The 13,180-nt window shown below is 45.6% G+C and overlaps 1 protein-coding gene across 1 annotated transcript in view; it reads left to right on the top strand.

Moving 5' to 3' along the window:
* ATP8A2 (ATPase, aminophospholipid transporter, class I, type 8A, member 2) overlaps positions 1–12,958 on the top strand; it is a gene marked incomplete at its 3' end in the record, with an annotated part of 71,858 nt that extends 58,900 nt beyond the window's left edge. Inside the window, exon 23 of the mRNA XM_010144085.1 lies at positions 12,786–12,958. Coding sequence (XP_010142387.1) covers positions 12,786–12,958 — 173 coding nt within the window. The remainder of the gene's footprint in view (positions 1–12,785) is intronic.
* Between the last annotated feature and the right edge of the window lie 222 nt (positions 12,959–13,180).

Here is a 13,180-nt window from a genome sequence, read left to right as displayed (position 1 = left end):
CTTCCCTGTGAGTATAGCCTATGCCAAGGAGGTAATGCTGTTTTAAGGAGTCAAGTAGCATAAAATAACTATGGGCTGCTCAGACATTGAGGAGAATCTTGGTGCCCTGTATCATCATCTCCTACATAGTCTCAACTTTTTATGTTGTTCTTTTTTTTTTTTCAAAAATCACCAGCCTTTTAGGAGCCTCCAGACATGCCCTTTTATCATCAAACCTAATCTCTTCTGAGCAGTTATAGCTTGGGGTGTAGTAGCAAATGCTTTCTAAAAAATATGCACAAAAATTAAATTTGACGTAAAGCTGAAGTAAAAATCAGCAGAAACAGTGACTATTTTCTTGCAGCTTCTGGACTATCTAGTCTGTATACCCAAGCCCTGCTTTTCCTGAGATAACGGACTTCAGGAGGACAGTGATCATACCCTGCTGCTGGCTCTTCACGTGCCACCGTGGCACTGTTCTCTCCTTCCCTGGTCTATGCCTCTACTTGAGCAGAGTGTTTGATGGGTTAAAAACCCCTGTAACCCAAGGCGTCTGTCCTTTCCTTGAATGCTGAGTTATAGGGCAATTTGTTTTATTTTGGAGGCGTGAAGGAAAATCCCCTTTACCACACCTTTGCTGTTCCAGCTTTCCCATCCCCTCTTCTTTGCCTAGACACTGTGTTTCCGAGGTGCAGGAGTGTCCAGACTTTTGCCCTTCAAGGCATGTTTTCTATGCTCAGGGTGTTCCTCAGCCTTCACTTGCCCTGGTGTGGCTGTTTGGGCAGTGCCTTGTCTTAAACGTGAGCATTGCCAGGCTTGAGCGTCACCTTCCCGCTTGCCTTTGGAAGGGGCTAGCGGAGGCAGGAGAGCGCTGCCTTGCTGTCTGCTGGCTGGGTGCTGAGAGGGCACAGGCGGGCTGAGGCCAGGGATGAAGGGACCGGAACAGCCTGTTGCATCCTGCTGACTCTTGGGTGGGTGCTGAAGGGCAGGAAGCGGGAACTCTTTTTTTAATGAGTCAAAGTGGTGTTCTGGGGCTGTAAATGACCTCAGGAGTCCTTACAGCAATTCCAGTTGGATAGAACAGTCAATACGCATATTCCCCATTTCCAAGAAGCTGTCAGGAAAGAGGGAAGGTCATGGGGGTGCAGCTTGTGTCAGATCCTTCTGAAAAAAACACCTTTGATGCTTTATTGCCTAGTCAACTGTGGGGGAAAAGCAGCATGAGTAACTTCTGATGCTTGTCATGCTTCAAAGGTAGAAGTGAAATCTCAAAGGGTGTTTCAAGAACTGTAAGTTCTCTCATTTCTGTTCAATACCTGTATTGTGTCTAAATCAAAACCAGGGCTTTAAGAAAACAACTTGGATTAAAAGCAATCTGCTTCTGAAAAGCCAGGTTTGTTATGGAGCTTGGCTGTGCTGATCAGCGGCTCTGGACCTTTCTCAGCTGCACTCGGGGAAGCGGATTTGATAGTACACAAGCACTTGAAAGGAAGACTAATACGACAGGTTGGCTTGTGGCATGTGTGGGACTGTCTTCAGAAGCTTGGAGTTTACAGTTTGCGATTTGGCTTCGTACTCAAAGCAGCTTCCTTTGACTCGGTTCTGGAATGGCTTTGGCTGGGCCTCTGACAGCAGTGTGGCCTCTGTTTCTTACACTAGCAGGCAACTGAGCTATTAACTACACAGATGCTAATAGTGAGGGTTTTTTTTTCCAAGGGGGACTTTGGAGGGGAAACAGAGTGGAGGACTAAAAATAATTGAAGCTCTGGCTTTCCCTGGCCCTTTTAAAATTTTATTAGTCTGTAGAGAGGGAAGTTCTGTCCTTGCAACTTTTAATGTCTTACAGAGCGATGTTATGTGAAAAAGTACCCAACGCTTCTTTTCCAAACTACAGAGGTAATATGACTTGAAAAAACCCTAAATTATTTTTGTCTTGGTAAACACTAGTTTTGGACCGTGCCTGTGTGTACTAGCAAGATACTGCAGCATAAGATGATCCTGTTGAGGTAATCCTGTCTTGTCCAAATCAACCTGCTCAACAGTATGTGTTTCCTGTGCCTCGCGGTGTTCTGGAGAAAAGGTGGGTTCTGTCGTTCAGTCTCTTTCGTTATAGCTGGTGTTCTGTCTTTTGTACGTTACTGAAGTGGGATTCTGTACTTGCTCGCAATGATAAAACTCCTGCAGTACAGCCGTGGCTGTGCTGTTGGCTGTTCTTTGTGTCTCCCTGGAATCAGATGGTTATATGGTGTGTATCAACCAGGGTGTAACAACAGTGATAACAGACATACACAGTACTTTGTATTTTTTATAGATGTGTACAGATAAACACAGGCATATGAAAAGGTCAGATTCTTTTGCTGAAATCTGGGTCTTTAAATCACCCCGCATGCATATAACCAGAAAATTATTTTTCTCTGGGAGTAAATTACTGGCTGACTTCTAAGTCTGTGCCCAAGTGTCATTTTCTTGGCTGAAGTCTCCTTAGCAGTTTGTGGGCATCTGCGAGCACTAACAGTAGAAATCACGGGAGTGTGCGGTTAAGACGCTGTAACACAATTCTGTATCTTCGTGATCTGAAGCAGAAGTTGTGGTATCCTCTCGATCTGAAGATTTACCCAGTGAGTCGAAAGGTTGGTTTTCATCTTTGGGAAATTACTTAGCAGAAACATAGTTTCCTTGGAGGTCTAAAGAAGAGCTTGTTTCTGGTCTGGAAAAGCTGGACTGTTATACTGGAAAGAGGAAGAGCTATTGTTTGACAAGAGTAGAAGGAGATAAAACAAGCCTATTCCACTGGATGAATTTATTCAAGCTAAAATCTCAAGACACGGAGGCATTCTAGCTTGTTAGTGAAATAACAGACTGCTTCCTCTTGGCCGAGTGCGGTTGCTTTTCGTAATTACACAGATCTGCTCGTGTCCAGAACAAGCCTTTCCCTCTTGCCTTTTCTGCAGTATGAGATAGCAGCTGTCCTGTGTGCTACCATAAACCGTTCTGTGGTCAAACATCTAATGTGCATTGAGAGCCACGGAGACTGTCCTACGTGGGGCACTTCTAGAGTAAATGAAAGTCTTGCAGTAAGCCTAATCCCATTCTTAAGTGTGAAGGGAACAGGGTTTTGGCTAGACCATTTGAAATCCCCAGCCTTCCCTTGTTTCTACGGTCGTTTTTACACTGTAAGCTTTGCCCTCAGAACTCAAAGGAGGATTGCAAAAGGCTCGTGGCTTTCAAGCTGGTGCCTTTGGCAGCTCTGTTGCCCTGGATGACTGCGTAGGATGTCACTTCTTTGGGCTGAGAATGCAGACACACTTGTCACTTCTCTTGATGGTTAAAAAATAACAGCAGTATTTTAGTGAGGGGTTACAGTGAAGATGAGGATTGGTATTTTGAAGATGCCACTTCCATAATCAGTGTCTCTCTCTTTAATCTGAAGAAAAAGTAATGTTGCAGGAAACGTTAGGTTTTATTTGAAAAGACCAAAGTTCTGGGACCGCTGCTGATGGCCCTCACTGCTGTGACGCTTAATCTGCCAGGGGGAGGTGACTGGCTAGTGACATCTTGCGCAAAGCAGTTTTACCTCATAATTTGGAAAAAGCCTCTCATTGCTCCCACTTCTCCTCTCCCCCTCCCCGCTAAGCCCCCAGCGCCAGGCTTGCAGGGGCACTGCGTGTCGGTTCCGTAATAAAGCCGTGCGTGTGTTAGGTTTGGTACGCAGCCCCTGGCATTCGGCATTATGTTTGAGTGAACACTCCGCCCCGCGCTTTGGAAGTGGTCAGCTGCTGGGTGCGGCTCTTCACCGTGGTCTTGAACTACCTGCGATGCGTTATACCGGATGCGTATTGGAGATGCTTTATCCGACTGACAGACCTGGGGAGGGTTTTTCTGTGACCAAGCAAAGCTTGTAAAATACCTGTTTCATTTTTCTTTTTAAACTACATTGGAACTTGCTTGGGCATAAATGTGCTGCTGACAGGACAGCGGTTCCTTCAGGGCGGGTTTTCTTCCCTGTTTTCCAAGTTCCCTATCTCCTGGATAATCAGTTTGTTCCAGAACTGAAAACATCCTTGAATAATTACCTATAGCTCTTGATGGTCCAATTCATCTGGACTCGCAGCTGCCACTGGAGACATCAAAGCCGTGATAGCTGTTTATCTAGGTTTGGAAGCAGGGTTTGGTCTGTGTGTGATAACCTGAGACTCGCGATGCAGATTAAGGGCTCTTTGTATAGGGACGTTTTAGGTTACGTGGCTTGCTGTGGAGGAATTTCAAGTTGATGTTAGATTCAAAGCTCCGAAAATGATCTGAGTGAGGCCATCTAATATCTGGGGGTCCTCCATGTGATGTTTTTCTTGGCATGGTAGGAGACAGTATTCATCAAGCAGAATCATGGTGCTGTATGGTGTGTGGAATCAGTGACAGCCGTTTGACTGACATGTTCTAGGAATGGGTTCTTGTCTTGCCTTTCATTTTTAGTGATATTTGCACTTGCTGTATAACAGTATTTGCTAATGTTTTACGTTGTGGTTCTGTAAACATCACGGTGAGCGTACATGAACAGGTTTGCATGAACTAGACGGCGTATTGCTGGGGCGGTTTGTGTGTAATCGTGGTGTCTGAGCTTCTGTGGTGCTTGATCAACTTCTACAGACTCTTGTGGGAAGGCAGATGATGATCAGAATAACATTTTAGAAAAAATATATCCACCCGTACTGCTTAAATTGGAGCTTCCAGGGGCTTTGAGGCATCTTGTTGGGAATGGTGTCGAAGCTGCAGGTTTTCTATGTGGTACCTGCAGAAATGGTTTAGAATAGACTGTTTCCCAGCTATTGCATGTTCCTGTTCTCACCAGGCTCTGAGAACATCCAAAACAGTTGGCACTCCTGTCGGAGGAATCTGGGATCAAGTGTCTTATGACTAGCTCAGGCTGAAGTGATGGCAAAACTATGTTTGCTTTACGTTAGAGGGGGAAAATGGGACGCTTTGTTATACATCTTGATCTTCTTTTGGAGAATTGCTTCAAGGTGGTGAAGTCAAGTAATTAATTGGAACTCACAAGATCAAATTATCAGTGTGAGGGGTCTCTGGAGTGGTCACATTGTGTGTGCTCTTACCTGTTCAAACTAGCATGTGACACAGGCTCAGCGCTGCAGTGATACTGAGCACCAGCTGTGGATGAGCCTGAGGTTTTTTCTTTAATATATTTTGATTGTACTAAAAAGAGTAAATTGAAGGTGGTCTGCTGGGATCTGATCTTTGCCCGTGGTCCATTCGACTGGTTTTGTGTGTACAGGTTGAATTTGGAGTGAATCGTGTATTTTAAAGTATTAAAGGTTTCCTTGAACTGGGAGGTGCTTGTAGTATTTCTTTTGACATACAAAGTAGCGAAGTATTCACAACTGGAGTCTTCAGCCTTTGAAGGTTCTCTTGGCTTTGGAACTGGAGAATGTCCTTACGTTCTCTTTCTGTAAAGCCGAGGGATGGATGGACTCTTAAAATTGGGGTTTAGAAATGTGTAATTTTGAGGCATCTCTGCACAGCACTGTCTTCAGTCAGTTAAACCCTCACTGCTAATATTTGTACTTCTGGCTTTACAAGAACCGTAGAGGTTCCGGGTTTTCACATGGAGATGCATAGTTTGTCTCTTTGCATATTATTGAGATGGTTTGGTACGTAAATTTCCTTTCTAAGAGTCATCTTAGTCTAATTTCTCCTTTTGGGTCTTCTGCCATAGTCCCATAGCTCATAGATCCCAATATTACTGCCCTGCTCTCATCTTGTGGGATGCTTCAAGTGCCTCATGACTGCCAGAACTTGTGTGAGCACCTGATCACATGTTCCTGCTTTTCTGGTCCTTTATCCTGCACCTCTTCTAAAATGCTGTAGGAAACAAAAGAGGAAAGCTGCAAGGTCACGTTATTGCCCAGGAGTGCTCAACTGGATGAAGACGGGGAGCAGAAAAAGAGTGGGTGGGTCTCAAGCGGAATGTGAATTAAGTGTTATGCTGTGGGGAAAAGGTAAAAGGCAAGAGAGTGTTGCAGAGGAATGTAGCCTACTCTGCTCAGGGCAGACTGCCTCGTCTGTGGCACGGCGTGACCACACAGTCAGACTACTGTCCACACTGCTGTCCAGTTTGGGGTGTTTTGGCATTGCGATACAGCTTTAAGGGTAGAAGAAAGCCAAGGTAGCCTTGTGGATGCTCTTAAGAACGTTCTTATTCTTGAGGAAGCACAATAATGCTTGTCTGCAGATTCTAGTGAGTGAGTTGAATGTGGGGGTGTATGATATCGTAGGGTTGATTGTATTAGGCCGTGCATGTCCTTCTGTTAACAACTAAATGTTTCTGATTGTACTGATATCTTGAGTTTCCCTTTAACTGGCCTTGGGCCATGGCTTTCGGGTTAGTTTTATGGAAGCAGGTGATGTGGTGCACTTAGCGAACGCTATTGTGTTTGCATTCGTATTTGCATCCACAATCAAACTCTACAAGTCTGCAGAAGTAGTTGAAGAATCAGCTGTCGGAAGACTGATCAGTTGTAGGAAGTGACAAAAGAGAAAGAACAGAGAAACTTGACCACCAAATCGTGCAGCTGGCACAAGAAGCTGTGTTTACTAGGCTCTGTGTCAGTGTACCTTACCTACTTAGAAGCAAGGGTGCACTTGGCAGACGCCTGTCTGCCTGCAGGAGTGGGGGTAGTTTGCTGTCTAGTCAAGCTTGGTGCAAAACTTGGAAGACTGGCCAAAGCGAGTACCTGTTCTGTGGAAAAAGTGGTGTTTCTTTATTGGTTTCGAGAGAGGTTTCGTGGTTGGAATGTGCTTCCAGTGACTCTTCTGCCCAGCAGATGTTGCTGTAAATACTCATGTTTTGGCAGCTTTGCTTGAAACATTACCTTGTCTTGCCTTTATGTTCATTATCCCCATTCTCCTGTAAATTGGCTTCTGCCACGTGTCCTTATGGGTCCCTCAGGTACAGCAACTAGACAGTTTAAAGTGGAAGACTTCACTGAACATCTGGTGAAGCTCCTAAGTTACAACTTGGATAAATGGAAAATCTCACATGGAGCAGGGCTGGCCAATGCTACCTCGAATGGAGCTGTGTGGTGAAGTCCTTGCTGCTCTTAACTCCTCTCTAGGATTTTTCATTTGAAATTGGGGGTGCTTGGGGACATGGCTGGTATTTTGACTTGAAACCACTTGCTTTCATCCCTGTGAAAATTGTTACAAGTGATCATTCACATTATCCACGTGTAAGGAAGAAACAGCAGAAGTCAGAAGAGGTACATTGCTGGCTTGGTGAGATGGGTTGAGCTGGCACTTGGTGCACTCCGGAACAATGAGTCCGCAGCCTGTGTAACTTATCTCACAGACACTTAGTGGTTTGGAAGGAGATTATAGGCTGATGGAAGAAGTTAACCTGGTAACTCTTCAGGCTGCTGTAGCTAGCAGTGCTTTCTGGTTATGGTAAATCTAGCCACAAGTAGTATACATGGTCGACTTAGCTCACAGCTGTACTAATGCAAGTGTTTAACCCCTCATACTGCAGGTGCTTGATCTGTGAGCATCACTTGCTGTAGCGAGCAGTGCTTTCTTGTTATGGTAAATCTAGCCACAAGTAGTATACATGGTCAACTTAGCTCACAGCTGTACTAATGCAAGTGTTTAACCCCTCATACTGCAGGTGCTTGATCTGTGAGCATCACTTTAGCCTTTGCAGGGTGGAGGGAAGGCCACGCAAGAAGGGTACGTGGAATGGAGGTGCCCAAGATGGCCAGAATGGGAGGCTTGATGAGTATGTGTGTCTTAGAGGTTGCAGATCCAGGGCTGAGTGGTTCTCTTCAGCCGAAGAGGCTTTCGTGTTGATGTGATGCTCTTGCAATTTAGTTTTCTTCCCTAGAGCTTTTGTCTTGTTGGCCACGTATCACACTGTGCAGAATGAAACTGGAGTGTAGCTGCTGCACAAATGGGGCTTCATTTCCTTCCACTGCTATCACCTCGAGTTACTTTGAGCCTTTCCAGGGGAAAGCTGGGGAGGAAGGGAAGAAGAGATTTAGAGCTGATCACCTTATAGTAATTGTCCAGTTCTTCTCTGGGCGGCAGCATGCTAGCAAGGTAAGTTTGGGGAACAGCCATCAGCCTGATGAAGTCGTTTGCACCTGAAGTTTTCCAAGTCCTACTGACTTCTTCCCTGTTGCTCCCTGTTGGATACCAAATTGTCTCACGCGCTCTCCTTTGCTGTGGCACACCAGCTTCCCAGGCTCTCATGGGAGGCCAGGGGCTGTGTGGTGTGCTGCTGCTAGAGAGCCACCAAACAGCCAAAACCCAAACCAAAGCCCCTGAAGGCAGAGACACAAGCCCCCTCACAGTCTTGTTCTATAGCCTGTGTAGTAATGTTCCTCATGTTCTTGTTGCAGTCCGAGCCAGTTCTTGTTTTCAGTGAAGCTGGCAGAACTCTGATTAGATTAACTCTGATTGCACTGACGGCCAGATTCCCTCGAAGCATCCTGTGACAATTACTAGTATTTACTCTGCCAAACTACAGGGTAACAGCCTGGGAAATCTGAGATTTCGTCAGGTTTTTTATTTAAATACAAAGTTGGGCATAGCGGGATGATTTTCTGAGGCTTTAGGAAGTCAAATATACAAACAGTGCAAAAGATGGATGAAGATCCTGAGGGTGCAGTGCAGAGAGAAGACTGCCCAGGCTCGGTGGTGGTTCTGCCTGTCAACAAGTTGTTCTCTGCTGTGGAGTTTCACAGTAGTGCACTAACGTACTCTGTGTTGTGGGTGGAAACTATGCATGCACAGAACAATAAAATCTGGCAGTTTGTTTGAAGACAGTGCTGTGAGGAAATGCTGTGCTCGGTGTTGATATTTGTGGTTGTGACTTGTAAGATGGAAATGAGGAAACAAACCGAAAAAGCTGGTGGGGCAGGTTTATTATGGAATATGCCAACATGTCTTGAATTTAACTCAAGCATGGAGACCATGACAGCATTAACTCTTAAATGCATTTGTGAGTTGGAATTGTTGATAATTTTAGAAACAACTCCCCCAACCACATGGATTGTGCAAAAGTAGAATAAAACTAAATGAAAACTGAATTTCCTTAGCTTCCTCAGTTCGAGTTCTGCAGCTGACTTCTTGCAATCTAACTGATTTCTTTTAAATGTTTGTGCTCTGCAGCTTTGATTTACTTGGTGGCCTTGCGTGAATGGATTTTTAAGCCCTTGCAAGGCTCTAAAACTGATGTTACTGTGGTTCGACAGCCAGCTTAAGCGTGTGCATGTCCTCTCCTGGCTGATGAAGTGTCTGTGTATTGGAACAGCCCACTGAATCGGGACCAAACCAACAGACTCTGTGGTTGATGCACCTTCTGCTCTTTAAGTAAAATCGGATTTGTGTTTTTAGTATTTGGTGGAAATTTCCGATGTGCTGGTACAATACGGTCTGATTGCCCAGTGCCTTTCCGGGTTTCCTCAGAGCAGTTGGATGTGCTGTGTGTCTAAATTTTCAGGGAGGGAAAACCAAGTTTATTCTGGATGAGCAAAGTGCTCGTTATATTTTTCTCTGTAGTATTCTATTCCTAAGTTTCCATTTACTCTTGATGGATACTCATAAAAAAATAGCAGGAGTTTTCCACCGGTCTGAGCTTATCTGGGTATGTTCTTAGGAATACTATTGATTTTTGCTCCATCATGTTTGTTCTAGCAAAGGATTGATTTATTCTTGCTTGATGTGGCTCAGAGAAGAAACTGAGCCCTTGGTGTCAAACACAGAGGAAAAGCTAGATATCAGAGTCGAGATTCCTACTAGAGCTGTTGGTAATGAGCTGCCCACGGAAGGATGTAGATCCCCATAGTTTCCTCATGCTTGTTCCTCTGCTTCCGTAGGAAGTCTTTATTACATCCCCAGGGAGGTTTAGGGCTGGTTTCTTTTGCTTGACGGCACTGCCCCATGGGAACAGCGGCCTGGAGCTCTGTAAGGAGTTGGCAGAAACAAACAATAGCTTACATAGTAAAAAAGCACGACTTGCTAGGTGTGAGTTAGCCAGGCGTGGGGAGGAGTATATTGAGGGCGTTACAAACTACTGTCTGAATGAGGTGTGTGATTTGTATCCCTTGATTTATAGCCTTTTGGGGTATTATTAACCCTGATAATTCTGTGACATCTCGAATGTAAGATGAGTAAGTTCAGTGACCAGGGCATGAGTTGGATGAGGCTTCTGCATAGCCATGGTAATAAGCGATGGAGGGACTAGTGATCTCCTCTGATGTGAAACACCTCCTTTAATCTTCCTGTTGCCAGGCGACGACTGCTTTTGGGCAACAGATGGTAGATATCAAATAACCCTCCTGAAGGTGCCCTGTCTCTGGAGGAGGGGGTGCTTGGGCCCTGGCCTCTCACCTTCCTTTGGGGCAGGTGAAGAAGCAACAGGAAAACAAGGGTGTTTCCTCAGAAGGGCTGAGCAGGGAAAATAAGGGCAAGGACTGTCTCCCTTCATTTCAAATAGTTAGAGGAGTTTTTAATCCTGCGGGTGGATTTGGGAGAGTAGTGGGGGGTACTTCTGCATTTGAAAGCAAGGCTGAGAGGAAGCAGTAAAGAAAAATAAATGACACTTCACTTCAAGATCCCAGGGGCAAGGGTTCTTGGATTAAAATCCTGTTACTGATGATGTTACCCAAACTATCCCTTAGACCATCCTTGGGATTTCAGTGAATGTTGTCACTGCATGGTGGTGATGGACTAGATAAACCAGCTTTCTTCCCCCAGGACATATCCACGCTCTCCCGGCACCAGTCTGTAATGGTTTAAGCACAGTTACCTACTTTGTATTAAATTTTCAGGTACACTGTAGATAAAGCATAAATATAATCCCTCACAATTAAACAGCGAAGCAGGGAATGTCCTTCTTGTAATGGAGAAGGTGCAAAATGTAATCTGCGTCTGAAATGACTCAGCTGTGTGCTCTTAATGTTGTGACCAGTAATTTGATTTAATTTTCACTTGATGGGTTAATTTGCCCCCAGTTTGGGGCTACCTTCTCAGTGAATCGGTGAATTTGGTTTGACTGCCACACCAATGGGTGGGACAAGAGAAACACTGCAAAGCAGCTTCCCCTCTTCTCCTGCCCGCTCTGTGTGACAGTGGGCTGATGTTCCTCCCACCTGCTTGTCCGGGGACAGGTCAGTCGTTCCAGCTGCCTGATCCTTCTCTGCTCTGCAGTGTTGTCTTCTGTTACATCCTCCACTTTTTCACCATCCTAAATTCATTTAATATCCCGTGTTTCTCAGGGTTTCCTCCTTGCCCTCATGCTGTTCTGCGTCCCGCTTTACTCTAGCGGAGAGAGCTGTCTCCCCTTGCTGGCTTCGTGATCCGCTTCCCACGGTTCTTGATGGTGACGGGGAGTTGAGGGCTCTCCTGTAACAGACCTGCAGCTGGAGCAGGAGCTCCCGGAGCTGCTAGCCGGGGTGCTGCTGGCTCTGCTGGGGCGCTGGGATGTGCTGGCCGGATTCTTGCACTCATTCCCGCTTGCTTTTGGCCGCAGTCATGGTCTGGTTTGACTGAGTATGGCTATTCTTGGCCTTTATTTTATTGGATCTATTTGTGTAAAACTGATGTAGGTGAAGTTTATGCAGCAGGTGGCTGAAAGCGCTGCCACGTTCAGCGGTTTTCTGATACATTTCCGACTTGAACATATTCATCAAGCACTGTATGAGAAACATGATTCCAGGCAAGTAAAAGTCCATAGTGTCAAACCACCACAGTACGCTCAGTCTTGCTGCTCGCTGTACTACGATGGCTGTCTGTCTTGACAGAGGGCAGATCTAGTCTACTCAGTATTAAGCATGGAAAGCATTTTAAAATTGAACTTGGTAATCTAGTGTATGTTTCTGAAACAATTATTCTTAATTGATCTGGAAATAAAAAATCCTTTACCATGATCTTATGAACATGGGCATTGATGTGATCCTGTAGTAGAAGTTCTTAGAAAACCCTCACATCAACAGAAAGGTACCAGTGTTGTGGGCGATTATTTCTCTAAAACATTCCTGGAGTGGTCGGAGCCCCAGGTATTTGAGATGCTCCTGGGGTTAGTGATGGAGGAGGAGTTTGGGCTGGTTGCAGTGGCTGGTGCCTGCGGTCAGGATACCTCTAGCCAGGGTCAGTATTACTGTTACAACCTTGTTCAAACTGTGCACCTGAACGGGAGCAGGGGGGACACGAGAGGAGCGCAGGGCAGCATTTGGAGCGATGCAGCTTTAAATAGTGCTTGAACAGAACCATCGTGAAGATGGCAAATGTGCTCTGTTCCTCGGCACCAGCGGGTGCAGTCCAGAGGAACTAGTTCAGCTACCTTCGTGGCTTGGTTTGGGGGTTTTTTTAACACTTCTCTCAAACTGGAGGTGCCTGTAAGAAAGGCACAGCTTGGCAACAGCTTGTTGCTTGGCCATCCTCTGGGGAAATCTGGATCTTTGAAATGATAAATGGGATGCAGTGAGGCATCTGACAGTCATTACTGTGACCCAGTGAGTTTTTTTCCTACTTGTTATATAAATGAGAGAAAAAGTGTTTTGTTTAGACCAGATCAAGCACACAGATCGAGGCGTGTGCTCCCAGGCAAGGGGATGCAGCTTTGGCTGATTTGTGACCCAAGCTAACGTCTGCGTGAGACCCTGTTAAACTAGCTCGTGTCAGTGCTGATTGGGGTGAGTGCGCACTGTCCTCTGCTGTGTAGTCCAGAGAGATCTTGCTGCAGTTTGGATGCACTTTTCTCATGTTAGAAACGTGATTTCTTTCTGCTTATTCTTCAGGCAACAAGAGCTGCTCTGACTCAGCACTGTACCAGTTTGGGGGAGTCGCTTGGGAAGGAGAACGATATTGCCCTGATTATCGATGGCCACACGCTGAAGTATGCCCTCTCATTTGAAGTCAGGCAAAGCTTCCTGGACTTGGCACTCTCCTGTAAAGCGGTCATTTGTTGCAGGTAAGAAATTCTGGGATTCTTTCTGGTAACAAAATGGCCTCGAAGCCTGTGAGATTTTTCCCCTAGTGTGTTAACTTCCCTTTCATGCATACAGTGCTCACAGGAAATACAGGGGAAATACTGTGATGCTCAAGAGGAGGCAAGGTGCAGTGGTGAGCTGCTTAGTAACATAACTGATTTTTGTTGTGGACCTATTCCGAAGTGAGGCTGTGCTGGGAGGAG

This window comes from Buceros rhinoceros, unplaced genomic scaffold (assembly GCF_000710305.1).
Source record: "Buceros rhinoceros silvestris isolate BGI_N320 unplaced genomic scaffold, ASM71030v1 scaffold13389, whole genome shotgun sequence".
NCBI lineage: Eukaryota > Metazoa > Chordata > Aves > Bucerotiformes > Bucerotidae > Buceros > Buceros rhinoceros.
This window is presented reverse-complemented; position numbering and strand designations above follow the sequence as displayed.